The sequence below is a fragment of the Marmota flaviventris genome, chromosome 4 (assembly GCF_047511675.1).
Source record: "Marmota flaviventris isolate mMarFla1 chromosome 4, mMarFla1.hap1, whole genome shotgun sequence".
Lineage (NCBI taxonomy): Eukaryota > Metazoa > Chordata > Mammalia > Rodentia > Sciuridae > Marmota > Marmota flaviventris.
The window spans coordinates 162531160-162545983 of record NC_092501.1 but is presented as its reverse complement, the minus strand read 5'-3'; the positions used below and the strand labels follow the sequence as shown (position 1 = coordinate 162545983).

Sequence of the window (14824 nt, the reverse complement as noted above, 5' to 3'; positions counted from 1 at the left end):
GAGACAGGGACTCGAAAATGACATTATTTTTCTGTATGTTTTTTCCTTTAATAGGTCTTCTAACTCTTCTAAAAAATGTGTTTTTGAAAAAAAATAATCTTCAGAAAGACATGTAAACTATTGTAAAAGTGACTATCTTGGTCATTTTGAAGAATAGATATTCTAGGTATCCTAATTAAGAGTTGCAATTGGATATTAAATCCTGTTGTTTATAAAAGAAGGAGAAAAGGATGATTCCCTGGCATTATACCTCTACCACTTTAAATTCATTCTTTGACTAATTAGTGATAATGATCAGATCCTTTGCAATGTGCTAAAACTTCAGAGTCTTTTGTCTTCAACATATATGTACACCAGCTGAGCGTGGTGGCACACCCCTGGAATCCCAGGCTCAGGAGGCTGAGGCAGGAGGATCACAAGTCCAAAGCCAACCTCAGCAACTTAGCAAGGCCTAAGCAGTTTAGCAAGACCCTGCCCCAAAATAAAAAATAAAGAAGGTCTGGGATTGTGGCTCAGTGATTAATCACACCAGGTTCAATCTCTGGTGCAAAATAATAATAATAACAACAATAACAACATGTAAACCTATGACCCAAAAGGGCTGCGCCTGGGAAGCAAAACCGAAAAGATCCAAGATGCCATTGGGTGCAATGAGTTATAATTTTATTTCCCTATCTGGCGCTGAACTAGGGGAATAAAAACTATCATTCTGCCAGAGACATTCTGTTTGGCAACTGGCATACCAGAGTCTGAACTAGATGATTATTCCCTATCACTCTGCAGAAAGTGTGCAACTCCAAGATAACAGTCTGATTTTTGATGGAAGAAAGCAGTTCCGTGGAGTGGTGTCCAGGCCCACAGAACCGAGTCTCCACCCCCAGCCCTGCCTGCTGCCAGCACTACATTGCTTCCCAAGTGCTTGAGACTCCTTTTAGGAAATTACTGTCTCATGTTATTTTTATTTGAATGTTCTACTTCAAATGGTGGAAGTACTGCAAGTCGATTCAATTCAAATCTGAAAATATAAAGGTGGTTAATTATTGTAGATAATGTTTTTGTCAGATTTAAAATCGACTCAAAAATATTGAGTCTCGTTTTCAGACCTGCTCTATGGATTGCTATCTTATATTTTCTTTAAAAGAACATTGCTTCCTCTTAGAGTCTAGGTCTTGCCAACTTAAGCTTTAGCATTTGTTTTGAGTAAAAAGTTTTGTTTAAAATCACAACTGTTTTCTTTTTTAACATTTAATATTTCAAAAACTAGTGAATCAAATCAGAAAAATAATTCCCTCCTAACTCATTGAAAAACAACCACATTTCTGGAATCAGGACCTATTTACGAGGTGTTTGTATGCCTTAAACCTTTGCCTCATGTAGAGTAGACTTAACTGTATGCATGCAGACAGTGGGGTAGTTGCATGTGTACTCTGTGATTACACAAAATGCCTGGTTTTCTTTAAAAAAAAAAAAAGGAAATGTTTGTACTCTAAATATGCTGATGGATCAAAGCATTAACAATACTGTCTTTTCCATTACAGCTCATGACTTAAGATACTGCAGTCTCAGAATTATTTGTGTAGTTTCCTATTACAAGAATATTTCCTTTACAGCGTTGTAGTTACCAGGATTTCCAATTTTAAAAAGTCTGTGGGCAATCACTAAGCAATGATACTGGTCCACAGCATGTTATCCAGACAGTACCGTTTCACAGAGAAAAATGATGAAAAATAAATAAAAATAGATAGCATATCTATCTATGGATAATGTTCTCAATGAGGAACATGCAGTTTTCTTTAAGTGGCTTCTTGGGCATCCAAGGGAACAAAAGCAGCACTCAGCAGGAAGCAGGGTGACATGCTGAAGGAGATCCAGCTCCTTCACATCCACCTGAAATTCAGGCTCCTAGGCAGCGCTGGAATTATCTGAGCTCTTTAAGGCACTTTGTGAGATTCTTTTAATGCACTTCCATTTGAGAGAGCCAATCCAATCTGCAAAGTGAATGCATTTTGAAGAACATTGGGTTCACCGCCGAGGAAGAGAAAGAACTGCTGATTTACTCCTGGCCGTGGTAACTCCCGCCTTCTCCACCTGATAATCCTGGTACTTGGTAACTTCTCAGAGTAGGGACAAGGGACAAAGGCCATATTACCCTGGAACTTCCCCTGCCATGACCCCTCCTTTGCTCTAATACTCAGGGCAGACACAGACAGTTGTCCTGCAGTGTGCTGGCCCTTCCCCGGAATCCCTGGGGTGCCCTATGCAGGGTGCCACCAAGTCCAGTGATCACCAGGCAAACCTCAAAGGATTTGTTAGGGGTGGGGTGGGAAATTCAATATGTTTGGTGCATGTTCATTTTCTTTGTCCATTTTTTTCTCTCTTATTTTCTCAGAACACATTTTTCATAATTAAAAAAAAATCACTGTAACCATTTTGGGAAAAATAACAATGTGAAATGTGATATTTAACAGCGTGTGTTAGGTTTCTGTTTAGACTATATTTTCTCTGGCTGCAGACAGTCTGTTCTCTTAGTAAAATGCTCAAAGACGTTGGGAACACCGGTTGAGGAAATTCTCTGCTTAGTTTCAAGACATTTCGAATGCCCAATTTATTCCCAAATTTAGCTTATGGTCTTAATGAATAAGTAAATTCTCTGTAAAACTTCTCTGCCATTTCAGTGTGGGCCTTTGATTTTAATTTCATATAGTATCATTTTTCAATTTTTTGAGTAATCTATACTCTATCTTATGTGCAGTTAACTTTCAGCTCTGAGTGGCCTTTACATAATCAGGTCCATATGGGCCTTTTTAAAGAGTCTGTGATTTTTCTTCCTTATCCAGGACAGTTGTTGGGATTGGAGTATTGGGCCCAGGACCCCCCAGGGATACCAAAATCGGCGAAATGATCAGGTTCCTTAGATGAAATGGCATAGAATTTGCCTGTAACCTATGCTCATGCTCCCATACACATTCAATCATCTCTGGGCCAGTTGTAATACCATACAATGTAAATGCTATGTCAGGAGTTGTTAGACTGTATTGTTTAGTTTAATGATGGGAAAAAAAACTTCATACATTTTCATTAAAGATGCATTATTTTTCCCTAATATTTTCGACCTGCAGTTGATTAAGTCCATGGACGCTGAGCCTGTGGACTCAGAGGGTTGCCGGTGCTTGTGTAACATTTCTATGTAACACAAGAGGCTACTGTGCGGCTACATCTAGGTGGTTTGTGGTCTAGCACATTCAGTTCTGTGTGGCATTCTCTTACAGCACAAGCTGTATCATTCCTTGGCTCCCTCTCTCATTAAATCAATGTTCACTTTTCTTTCATAGACAAGTAACCTGCTAGGTGTTGATAATTCTGAGATGGAGTGGAGGAATAATCTTCACTCTCAACAATGTCAAACATGAGAAAAGTAATATATTTTATTCATGTCTATTAGCTTAGCTGTAGTAATGTGAAACTTCATTCACCATTAACGATCTGATATGCCCACCCTGACTCGTCCCCCAAATACTCATTTACAAATGAATGACTTAGTTACTAAACTTTGCTCATGCTTAAAAGATTTGATAAAGGTTATAAACATATAGTTTATAATTTAATTATATAATAGTTATATAAACATATAACTATTCCAAAGTCTGATTTTTTTTCATTTTTCAGATAGTCGCTACAATTTGGAATTTTTTCTAGATTTCTTAGATACCACTCTCATTTTCTATGGTTTTACTTGTCCAGTTATAAAAGAACCCTGAACGCCAGGAGCTAATGGCACACAGCTGCGATCCTCAGGAGTCCGAGGTAGAGGGATTGCAATTTCTTCAGCTTCAGCAACTTAGCTAAATCATTGCAAAACTAAATAAATAAAATGCCTGGGATGTAACTCAGAGGTAGAACAGTCCTGGGTTCAATACCAACTACTGCTAAATAAAGAAATACCCTTGAAAAAGCAGCAAATTCTGTACATATTATTTAACCTTCTATTTTTTAATGTTTAGAGGCAAAAAGTAGCAGCATTTGAGTAACACTGAAAGTGGGTTTATTTATTTATTTTGGTAAGTTATTTTTAAGTAACCCTTAGTTTATATGTGAAATCACCACTGTGCAAATGTAAAATGAACAGATATTAATGTGAAAACACCAATTTCCAAAAACATTTTCTGACAAAAACTGTCTTGGTAATAATAAAATCCCTGCATTTAAGAATGGGTGTGATTTCTGGTTCAAGCTGGCAGGCTGAAGCCAAAACCTGACCTCCCGTCTGTTCCTAAATCCTACTGAAATTGAAGTGAAAACGACAGAGTAGGATGTGTTCACAGAAGCAATGAAACCTGAAAGTGGGACCTGATCAGAACCGGGACTGCCTGCAAGGGTGTGTGGAAAAAGAGCCAGAGGCCTGCAGCTGAGGTCTCCGGGGACTGCCGAGGAGACAGTCTCCAACAGACTTGGAGGGATCCGCATTTGGTTTTCTATTCTTTGCCTGAATTAGCTTCAGTAGGTTTCTGTTGCTTATAACCCAATAGCCCAGGGTTATGACAGAAATCATAATACAGAAATAATATGGAAATAGTTGTGTTAAAATTACTGGGAGGGAAGATATAAAATGTTAATAATTTGAAGCTAAATAAACACTCCAAAAATGATGAGGAATGAGTTAAAGAAAGTAAGAATTTGTTACTCATTCATAAACACTAGTAACTAGATAACCATAGATTCAAGTGTGTATAATTATTGTTTTAAAAAGGTGTAATAAAATCAGTAAAAATGAATTTCACAAACAGAAAAAATATGCAGTGAATGCTCACAGAGCCAATGACAGGATGCAGAGAGAATGGTAAGGGAACATTTAGTATCAAATGATGGAAGCCATACTGTGCAATCAGGAAACCACAGTCAATGCCGCGGACCTGCCTGGCAATAGACATACAAAGTATTAAGTTCTCCTTTGCAGTCACTGTGAGGCCAGACGGGGACACGGCACAGAGAAACATGCAGGATGCAGGCCAGCCAGAAGCACTGAGGTCAAAAGGTGGAACAGAAAGGTGCGCTCTGGGGGTAGAGATGACCCTGACAGCATGTATGCAAGGTCACCCCCAAAGCAACTACAATGATAAAACCCCAATCAACAGATGAAATATATTTTTTTGGTTAAAGAGTGCCATTTTTTTCTGTTAATAGTAAATGTTTATTTAAACATAGATGTTTATTTTAAAAGATTGCATAATGAAGACAAAGAAATAATCAGAAAAAGAGCTAATTTATTATTATTATTATTATTATTATTATTATTATTATTATTATTATTTGTACAGGGGATTGAACTCAGGGGCACTTAAACACTGAGCTGCATCCACAGATTCTTTTTTTTTTCTTTTTAGACACAGAGCCTTGTCAAGTTGCTTAGGGCCTCGATAAGTTTCTGAGGCTGCCTTTGAACTTGCAATCCTCCTGCCTCAGCCTTCTGAGCCACTGGGATTACAGGCATGTACCATCCGGCCTGGCACACTTAAATGCCCAATTCTTTAATATAAATAAATTCTTTAATATAAATAAACTTGAAGTTAGTTACAAAATAGTCCTAAAATGTGTTAATTAAAATTGTAGCAAAAAGACTCAAAGACATTTAAATAGAAACGGAAATATAAATTGCAATTTAAAAATATGTAAAATCACTGAATATGAATAAGAGAATTATCTAATGCTATTATTAGGTAAGGATTTAGAGCAAAACGTTTTTTATACTTTAAAATAAACTTTAATGAGTAAAGTGGCATTCAATACAATGCAGTTAGAGGGAAATGATAAAAGGAAACGGAACAAAAGACAGAGTCATACTCAGCACAAATGAAGAAATAAATGTGTGGACAAACAGAACAAGTGCACATGCCGTCCAGAGCTGTTTCTTTATTGATAAAACAAACATTAAAAAATAAAACTTTTCATGTTATATCATAGACAACAAAAGAATAAAGTGGAATAAAATATTAACAATAGGGAAGAGATATAGACACTTTTAGAGTTTTTAAATTAGACATTATGAACAACTCTGTTAATAAGTGTAAAATGTTCTATAAAATGATATATATTTTAGAGAAGTATGATCAATAGTGACACAAAATAATCTTGATAGATTAATAACCTTTGGAAAAAATGAAAACCATGAAATTTTATTTGCATAGTTTATAAATTCTATGTCATGTAAGGTTGTCTAGAGTATAAAATAATTTTTTGCTAATGTAAGTTCTTTTAAATATTAAAAAAAAGTAAAAATTATTGATTTTAAATATATACATATTATACATAATCTCTCTTGCTAACATACATGCATAAAAGAAAATAAATATTCTAGAATCAAATAATATTGTGAAATGAATCTCACATTAAATACATTTTTATGTCTGAAATCTATAAATTATATGCATCTTTGTGTGTGTGTGTGTGTGTGTGTTACAGGTGTGGGTATCTTCATTGATTAAAAAAAAAGGGCTAGGGAAAAATATCTAGTAATTTCTCATTTTTTTGTTTTTTCATGCTAAAAAATTCTAATTGAGGGTGATTTTCCCTCTGTCCTTTAACATTAATGTGTTCCAAGCTTTCATAATTAAAAAATACTTCAAAGTATTTTAAAATGTATTATTAGTTGAAATATTTGAAAAGTTATCCTTATATATTCCTAGGTGCAAATATCCTGAGATAAGTAAAAATTCTATGATCATGTATTTATTTTAAGGATTTCATTAGATATTTAACTTACCTGTTCTTAGATAATACTTATTAAAATCACATTATAATATTGTTGAGCTCTGAAAAAAATGAGGTTCTTCTGTGACTTAGTCTAATTGAAACCGAGAAATAATGTGAATTTAAGGTTCTTTAAAACTCTTCCTAATAATAAATTCTGATTCTACTGTTTATCCCAACTCATAACAGAAATAGTCAATATCATGTGAGATTTTGCTATCTGATTAGTCAGTTTTCGTGTCACTGTTACCAAATTCCCCACAAGAACAACTGAAGGGAAAGAGAGTGTACTTGGGGCTCATGGTTTCAGACGTCTCCGTCCAGAGGGAGGATTCATTGCTCTGGGCCCAAAGTGAGGCAGCACATCATAGGGGAAGGGCCAGAGAAGAAGGCTGCTCAGCTCAGAGTAGGATGGAGAGACCACAGACAGACAGACAGACAGATAGGGAGGAGCAGGAGTGAGGGCGGGAGGAAAGGAGGAAGGGGCAGAAGGAATAGCAGCCTTTTCAGAGCACACCCCGGTGACCCACTTCCTCCAGGCCTGCCCCTCCACCCACAGTTCCCACCCAGCCAGTCCATTCAAACTAGGGTGGGCTGATTGGGTCACAGCGCTCACAAGCCAGCGGGCAGCACCTGCAGGACACTCAAAAGACAAAACCATCAGCAGTCATCATTCCCCACCTGAAGAAGCAAGTGTCCCCAGGTTTCAAGGAACCCTAGGGTGACCTTTCATCTCTACTACACATGGCAAAGGAGTGACACCCGCAGACGGCGGTAGTCCTTGCTCACTGGGGAGTGTTCAGCGGAAACTGCAGCATCTGTCAGGATCTAGGACGGGGCACACTGGCATGAATAAAAAGAGCAGCAGCATTTTCCACACAGTCCACACCAAAAGAAACGTTTTAAGGCATGAATCAAAAAGCAGAACAAAACAACGGATAAGAAGACACCAACCAAAACCCCTCGGAAATCAGGAAGGAAAGAGACGTGTGTTAAAGGTTGCTGAAGCAGCTGAAGGCACAGCCAATCCGTTTCCACCCCAGACCCTGCTGACAGAGCAGCTCCTTGTAAGGTCTGCAGGAGGAGATGACCCAGTGAGCTGTGCCTGGCCTGCTCTCCACACCTGTCCCCCACCCTGGAGGAAGACTGGTGGCACTATTGTTTCAGGAGGAAACCAGAATTTGGAGATGAGAATGAGTTGTTGACCTAGAAAACCCAGGAGGAAGGTAAGGCAGGAGGACCCCATGGAGCACAGATCCCTGAACCCACTCTGCGTGTGCGACTTCTCCCTCAGCTCCTCCTCCAATGTCATGCTCAGAAAACAAACAGCCCAGCCGCATCCTCCTGGCCAATACTGGACAGAGTTTTCTGGGAAACTTAACCTGAAGGCAGAATTTTATAAGTTTATGCCTCTACATCCTATATCCTCATCATCAACAGCTCTCCCTAGCTGCTGGACTCCAGTGCTTTCCAATATGGGGGACAACCAAGACGGCACAGCCTTCCCCTGAGGAAAAGGAGGCAAATAAAGAGGGAAGAAAGCAATTCACTGTGTCAACACTATGTGTGCACTATATTTATTGAAATCATGAAACGAGAACAATCCCTTCAAAAGAGCAACCTCAGATGACAAGAAGATCTCCTAGGAATATCATAAATAAAACTCATGAATATAATTACACACTAAACCCAGCCAGTATTCTAGAAAACAGAACAAAAAGATAAAGCAACATGAAACAGGAGAGAGAGAAAAATTAAAGGACAGGTTCTGGAAATATAACAACCAAATATGAGAGCAATGTTAGAAAAAAAATCAGAAGGATAACAATTTCTAGATTAGAATTCCAGACCCAGTCAAAGAACCAAATAAATAAGAAATAGAAAAAAAAACACATTTTTAGGCATTCAGTGTCTTGGACATTTGCCATGAGGTTTTCCTCCTGAAAGCATTAGATGTTAAGGCCCTCCAAAATGAGAAAGCACAGGATACAAGAAACAGAAAGTCCAACGTAGGAGAGAGGTGACAACAATCTTCAGGAGAAATGCAAATCAAAACACCAGATATCAAATCACTCCAGGTAGAGTGTCGCCCAAAAGATAGCAAGTGCTGAAGGACATGGATAAATGGGGGGTGGACAGTCCCGCTGGTGGTGGGATTATAAATTAGCAACACCATTATGGAAAACCATGGGAAGTTCTTCAAAGATTTATAGCAGAACCACCATAAGATCCAGCAATCCCACTTCTCAGTCTATATTCAAAGGAAATGACAACATTGTGTCAGAGACGCTTGTACTCCTGTGTTTGTTACAGAACCATTCACATTGGCCAAGAAGTGAAATCCTGTCATCCGCAATAAAATGGATGGGACTGGGGAGCATTATGTTAAGGGAAATGTGCAAGACAAGCATCACATAACCTCATAAGTGGAATCTGAAAAAAGTAGATCTCATGGAGTCGAGTGTAGAATGGCAGTTACTAGATAGAGGCAGGGGAAAGAGGAGAGGGTGGGAAGGCTGACTGATGGGTCTAGGTGGCAGCTAACAGTAAGTTCTGGTGTGCTATTGTATGGGTGACTCTAGATCATAGTCATGTACTCTGTACTTGAGAAATCTGGAAGAAAAGATTTTTGAATATTTTTGACATGAAGAAATGATAAATGTTGGAGAAGGTAGACATGTTCAACCTGATTTTAACATGGTACAGTGTATATGCATATTGAAATGTCACCTGGGAACCCATACATATGTATGGCTTTTAAATATTCTGTGAAAAGTAAATTTAATTTTTAAAAAATGATCCCAAGACAATATTGCCGGGCAGTTTCCAGGGGGTGCCTGTGCCTGTGCAGACTGGCCGAGGTCCAACAGGCACTTCCTTGGGAAGATGAGCAGGGGAACACCCCTGATGCATGAAAAGAACCAACTGCTTGTTTGGGGCAGAATTAGTCAATACACAGAATGAGGAGCTCCAGGAGGAGCAGAGGGCCTGGGAGCAGAGAGCGAGCGCACTGCATGGCGGGTGGAGGACCTGCTGGTGGCATCCTAAGGAAGGAAGGGAACGCAGAGCATGCGACTTCACTTGCTCCTTCGGGAAGAGGGGATGGCTGGGAGGGAGGCTACTTCCTGGAGGCAGGAGGGGACCATATGTATTACCCCGCATCTCCTAAGGAGGAGTCTACAGAGGGGAAATGTAAAACATTCCAAATTGGAGCTAAAAAACTTGCTGATATTTTCCTTTGAGAAGGAAACATCTGAGATAAGGGATGGGAAGATCTTATTTTTTCTTATTTTGTAACATACCCTGTGGCATTGTTTGAACTTTAGTATGTATGCATGTATAACTTAATAAAAAAAAAAAAAAAACTCTTGTTGAAAAGATGGGTAGGGGGAAAAGAAAGAATATCAATTGTGCCTCTCAAAGAGAAGTGTTCCTTTATTGGCCTGCATGCACTGCATTCTTTGTGAAATGACTTTTGTTAGATTAGCAGGCCAGCTTCCGAAAGACTTCCCAAGAACTTCTTCCTCACACGACATTGTTAAATATGTTCTATTAATATTCTAAAATGTTGATCTACATGACCTTTAGATTCCTGCTTTTATTCTCTCAGTATGAACTCTTTTCATTGTAGAATATAGTACTGGAAAACAAACTTCAATAAATGATTAGCCTACCAGTGAGGTATCTTATATGAAAAAAAGAAAATATCATACAGTAAAAATGTCGCAGCTGCAGATCTCATTAATTCAGTTTTTTTTCCATATTCTTCCTAGGCGAAGGTGAAGTTTACCTTTGAATGCCTAAGAAGAAATGAATATTGTAAGCATCGTTATAAGGATATCTTGGTCATTTCTTTAAAAGAAACTGAAGATTGAAACGTATCTTATTAAAGGATTCTTTTAAATTAAGTAACCAGATGCACTTAGTGTATTCATGTGATAAATGCTGATGGAATATTTTATCTAGGCATTCTGCTACTTATTGGGAATGCAATGCTGAAACTGTGTAGTTCATGTATTAAGTTGACAGATGAGTAAGGAAATTGTTGAGAGAACGGGCAATTGTAATTAAAAGAAAAAATAATAATTGCTCTAGTGAACAGTGAGGCAAAGTGCACTGGCAGCCTGGGAGTCTGAGCAGAGACATCACAAGCAGTTCCACTTGAGCTACACCTAAGAGATGAATGAGAGTTAGGCAGATGATGACAGAGGACAAGGTAGGAAGGAACAGCAGCCAGGCCAGTGGTAGACTCCACGGATGGGCAACCCCAGCGGCCCAGGCTTGCCAAGACTTCAGACACCTCATCTGGAGAGAAAGGAAGGGTCTTTAGATGTTACTATATGGGTAGAAGCAATGAAATGCTGTTGGTAACTATCATTATTAACAGGAGCCAGATTTTTCAAGTTACTTCTATGTGCTAGGCCCTGAGCCAAGCACCTTACATGAGAAATCTCATTTAATCATTACAACTACTCTATTATTATCCTTATTTTTTTTCCAAGCCTGAGAGTATTATGACAAGATGTGCCTAGAAAATTCATTCTAACACCCATGGGGGAATGATTCAATCAGACAAAAAAATAGGAGCACAATGGCTTACACAGCTAGATAAAAGTGCTAGGCATGACACAGCAATGCACAAGATTGGAACGATTACAGACAAGCAGTTTTTTATTCTTTTCATCAATCCCAAAGTTTCAAAATATGTATTTATCAATTTCAAAATAAGAATAACGTGTATTTTCAGAGGAAAAGGGGGCGGGGAGAAGATATTCAGCAAGGAAGAAAAAAAGAGCAAGAGAGGGCAAGAGAATGAGAGACAGATACTCTTGAAAGGCGAAGTGGGAGGGTGGATGGGAAGGGGGCTCCGCTGCAGCCCTCCAGTGCAGGCAAAGTCCTCCGTAGCGTAGCGAAAGCAAACGTGGGGAGACACCACACCACACCACGAGATAATCAAAGCACCCGAGCACCATTAGCGGCACGGATGGTTCTGCTCGTACCAGGCAAGAGGAAGTTCGTGAGCACAAACCGCTGGCCTCCGTGTTTCCTGGAAGCGCACCATGACCACTGGTGGTGGCCTCCCTTAGCGCAGCCAGCGTTAGCCCATGCATGGCATTCAGGGGTGCAGGGGAAAGGGCAGCCGAGTGTCTTTGCTCTCCAAGTCAGTCCAGAACCACAGGTTCGGACTGCGACCTGATGACATCTTTTTTCGGTATTCAGGACCCACCAGCACTTGGTACAAGTGGCAGGAATACCCGAGAACACCCTGAGCTCGAGGCCAGGGCCGGCTCGGGGCTGCTGAGGTGCCGCCCTTACCAAGCTCAGCGTTAGGTTGTGGATGGGGTGCCAATGTAGCCCGCGCTCCTGCCGCCCGTGGCCCGCGCTAACCTGTGCCCTTCTCCCCGCAGGGCTCTACGAAACCTTCCTCACCAATGATGAACCACAATGCTGTGACGTCCGGAGAGGGGAGCAGTCCGACCTCCCCCGCAGAGGGAGGCCCCAGCGAAGTGACGCCTGCCACAGGACGTCGCTCACCGTGTCCTCGGCGACCAGACTGTGCAGTGGCAGACTCAAGCTGTGTGTCCTGGTACTGATTCTCCTACACACAGTGCTCACCGCCTCCGCGGCGCACAACGCCGCGGGCCTGGGCCTGGGTGGCATCACCTCGCTGGAGGAAAACGCCACCAACGAGGACTAGGGGGACGGCGTCCCCAGCCAGCGGCCCACCAGAGCAACGACTGCTGCCCACCCACCAGAAACTGGGTGCTTTTACCCTGGATCTCTTCTTGCAAGGCCTGAAGGGTAAAATTCAGAAGATGGGCCTGATTCCAAAAAGGACACCCCGCAGCGTTTTATTGACTAAAAGGCTGTGAAGTGACTTTCAATTTCTCACACCATTTTATACACTGTGTTTTAATGTTTGGAGGTTTTATTTGCTTTCGTTTCGGTCTGGGTTTGTTTGTTTGTTGATTTCTCTGCACTTGTTAATACAGGACTTATTTTTCGGGATGGTTTCTCCGAGGTGAACGAAGTCTTTTCGCTGTCTCTCTATTTCTAGTCATCGTGTGTGTCCATCAGGTAGTTCTGTCTTCATGTCCTGTCAGTTTCTATTAGAGGATGATGCTATGACCTCACGGTATAGCAAAAAACAACTACAACAACAACAAAAAAAAAAGAATAAAAAGAGAAAAAAGACAAAAAAAAGAAAACAACAAAAAATAAAAATAAAAAAATTCCCTAAGTCTCCCTCTACCCATGAGTCCCACACCCTTCCCAGCCCTTTGTCCCCTCCCTCTTCTCGTCCCCTAAGCAGACAACATCCGCTTGCTTCTGTCTGTGTAACTACAGTGATGGGTGTGCACGCCCTTGCACAGCCCGTCGGGAGCAGAGCCCAGGGGGCCGGTGGGGGTTCCCTTCCAGCTGAACAAGCAGTGTGTTCCACCAGAGTGGAATCCGGCAGTAACACATATTTACGTTGAAAACAAAACAAAGAAACAAAAGTTATCATGAACTGAGTTGCTCCAGTTCCCATTCCCAAGCAATCCAGTCCTTTCTTGCTGGTCAGTTGGACAGGAGCAGCGTCCAGCACCGCAGCAGGGAGCGGGCAGGGCCTCCCCTTGACCATGGAGGAGGCTCTCACTGAGTTCAGCTCCGTAATCTACGAGCACATTAGGGCCATTGTGATGGTGTCAGAGAGACCAAGGAGGGCACAAACAGGACTTTTCCTCCTTTATCGTGGTGGAAGAGATTCTAGAAATGCTCCAACATCTGCAGTATACACATTATATACAGTTGTATCCCAGTATTTCCCCAACATAGGGTTTTGAATTATTCCAGGTATAAAGTGTATGCAATTCTGCATTATCACAGAGGAACAACTACTTTTTTTAAAGAAAATAAATAGGTCAGCCATTTTTATTACAGTGCAAAAACTTTATCACTCCAACACACTCTAGGGACTTGAGGAAGAGAGAAGTCTGATCACTCTGTTTGTATTTTTTTTTTCTTTGTGGGAACATTTCACCTGCTGAGTGTATATGAATTTGCTTTCTAAAAATGGCTTTTATGAGTTTACAGTAGAATCACTGGAAGGAAGAGTTAATAAGGGCTGTTTTTAAAAAACAAACAAACAAACAAAACAAATAATTAAAAAAAACACTTTACATTCCTTCCTATTCTCTAAGTATACTTGGGAAGTGCACTTTGGGAGGTTTCTGTGTGGCTGGGAGATGAAGGAAATCCATAGAAAAGGTCCTCTTAGCGAACAAAATTTAGTTATTGACTTTATAGCTATGAAATCCCCCAGGCATTTGTTTTGTTCAAACAGACTTTACCCTCTGCATCATACTAACCCCTGCAACATGCGTACAGTATGCATATTTTGTTTTGAATAAAAAATGTTTTGTTCCAGTCTGTTAAGAATATTCAAAAAATAATAAAGGTATTGCTTAATAAAATTGCTAGAATTGTTTAGCAGTACATGCACAAATATTTTACTAGATTCTTTGTTTTAAATAGTGTTTTGTTGAGACTGAAAAATCCTAAAATGGTCTGCGCAAATACAAGAAAAAAAAACACCAAAAATGCAAAATTCTCCAGTTTTTGTTCCTTTTTTAAAAACTGTTTTTCCCCACACACATGTATTCACATGTGTGTACACATATGCACAGGCACTGCATTTTAATTTAAGTAAACATGGAGCTCTTCTGGGGACAGGAGTGGGTGAGTTGGGTGACTCTGGGGGGACAAGCTAACTGCACTGAGTTGTTGACTGTCAAACATTTGTGGAAGTGAGTGTTTTGATAGCCTCTGTCCTGGTGGGTTAGAGATTTCAATGGTGCTGGAGGTGAGATGCTGGGGGAACGGGCAGGACAGAGGTGGACTGCTGGGGAAGAACTCAAGGGGCCAGCTGTTATTCAAATGGCCTTTTCAGGATCTTAAGTAAATGACCAGGGAAACAGTTATTAGGACTTGGACTTTCCCTTTCTCTGCTATGGAAAGACCTCTGCACACTCCATCTCTTCAACATTCCTCCTGCTGCTCCTGTGGGTACCTCGGGCATTTCCCTTCTCAAGGAAAA

At 40.3% G+C, this 14824-nt stretch overlaps 1 protein-coding gene across 2 annotated transcripts in view; it reads left to right on the top strand.

The window, feature by feature from the left end:
- The window catches only part of Nalf1 (NALCN channel auxiliary factor 1), a 561783-nt gene extending 547633 nt beyond the window's left edge, over positions 1–14150 (top strand). The window contains exons 3-4 of one of the 2 annotated variants that reach the window (XM_027938927.3): positions 10518–10563; positions 12153–12229. In XM_027938927.3, coding sequence (XP_027794728.1) covers positions 10518–10540 — 23 coding nt within the window. In that variant the 3' untranslated portion in view covers positions 10541–10563; positions 12153–12229. Of the gene's footprint in view, positions 1–10517; positions 10564–12152 lie in introns of both variants that reach the window. The other variant, XM_027938926.3, reaches the window with a different exon arrangement.
- The last annotated feature ends 674 nt before the right edge of the window (positions 14151–14824 follow it).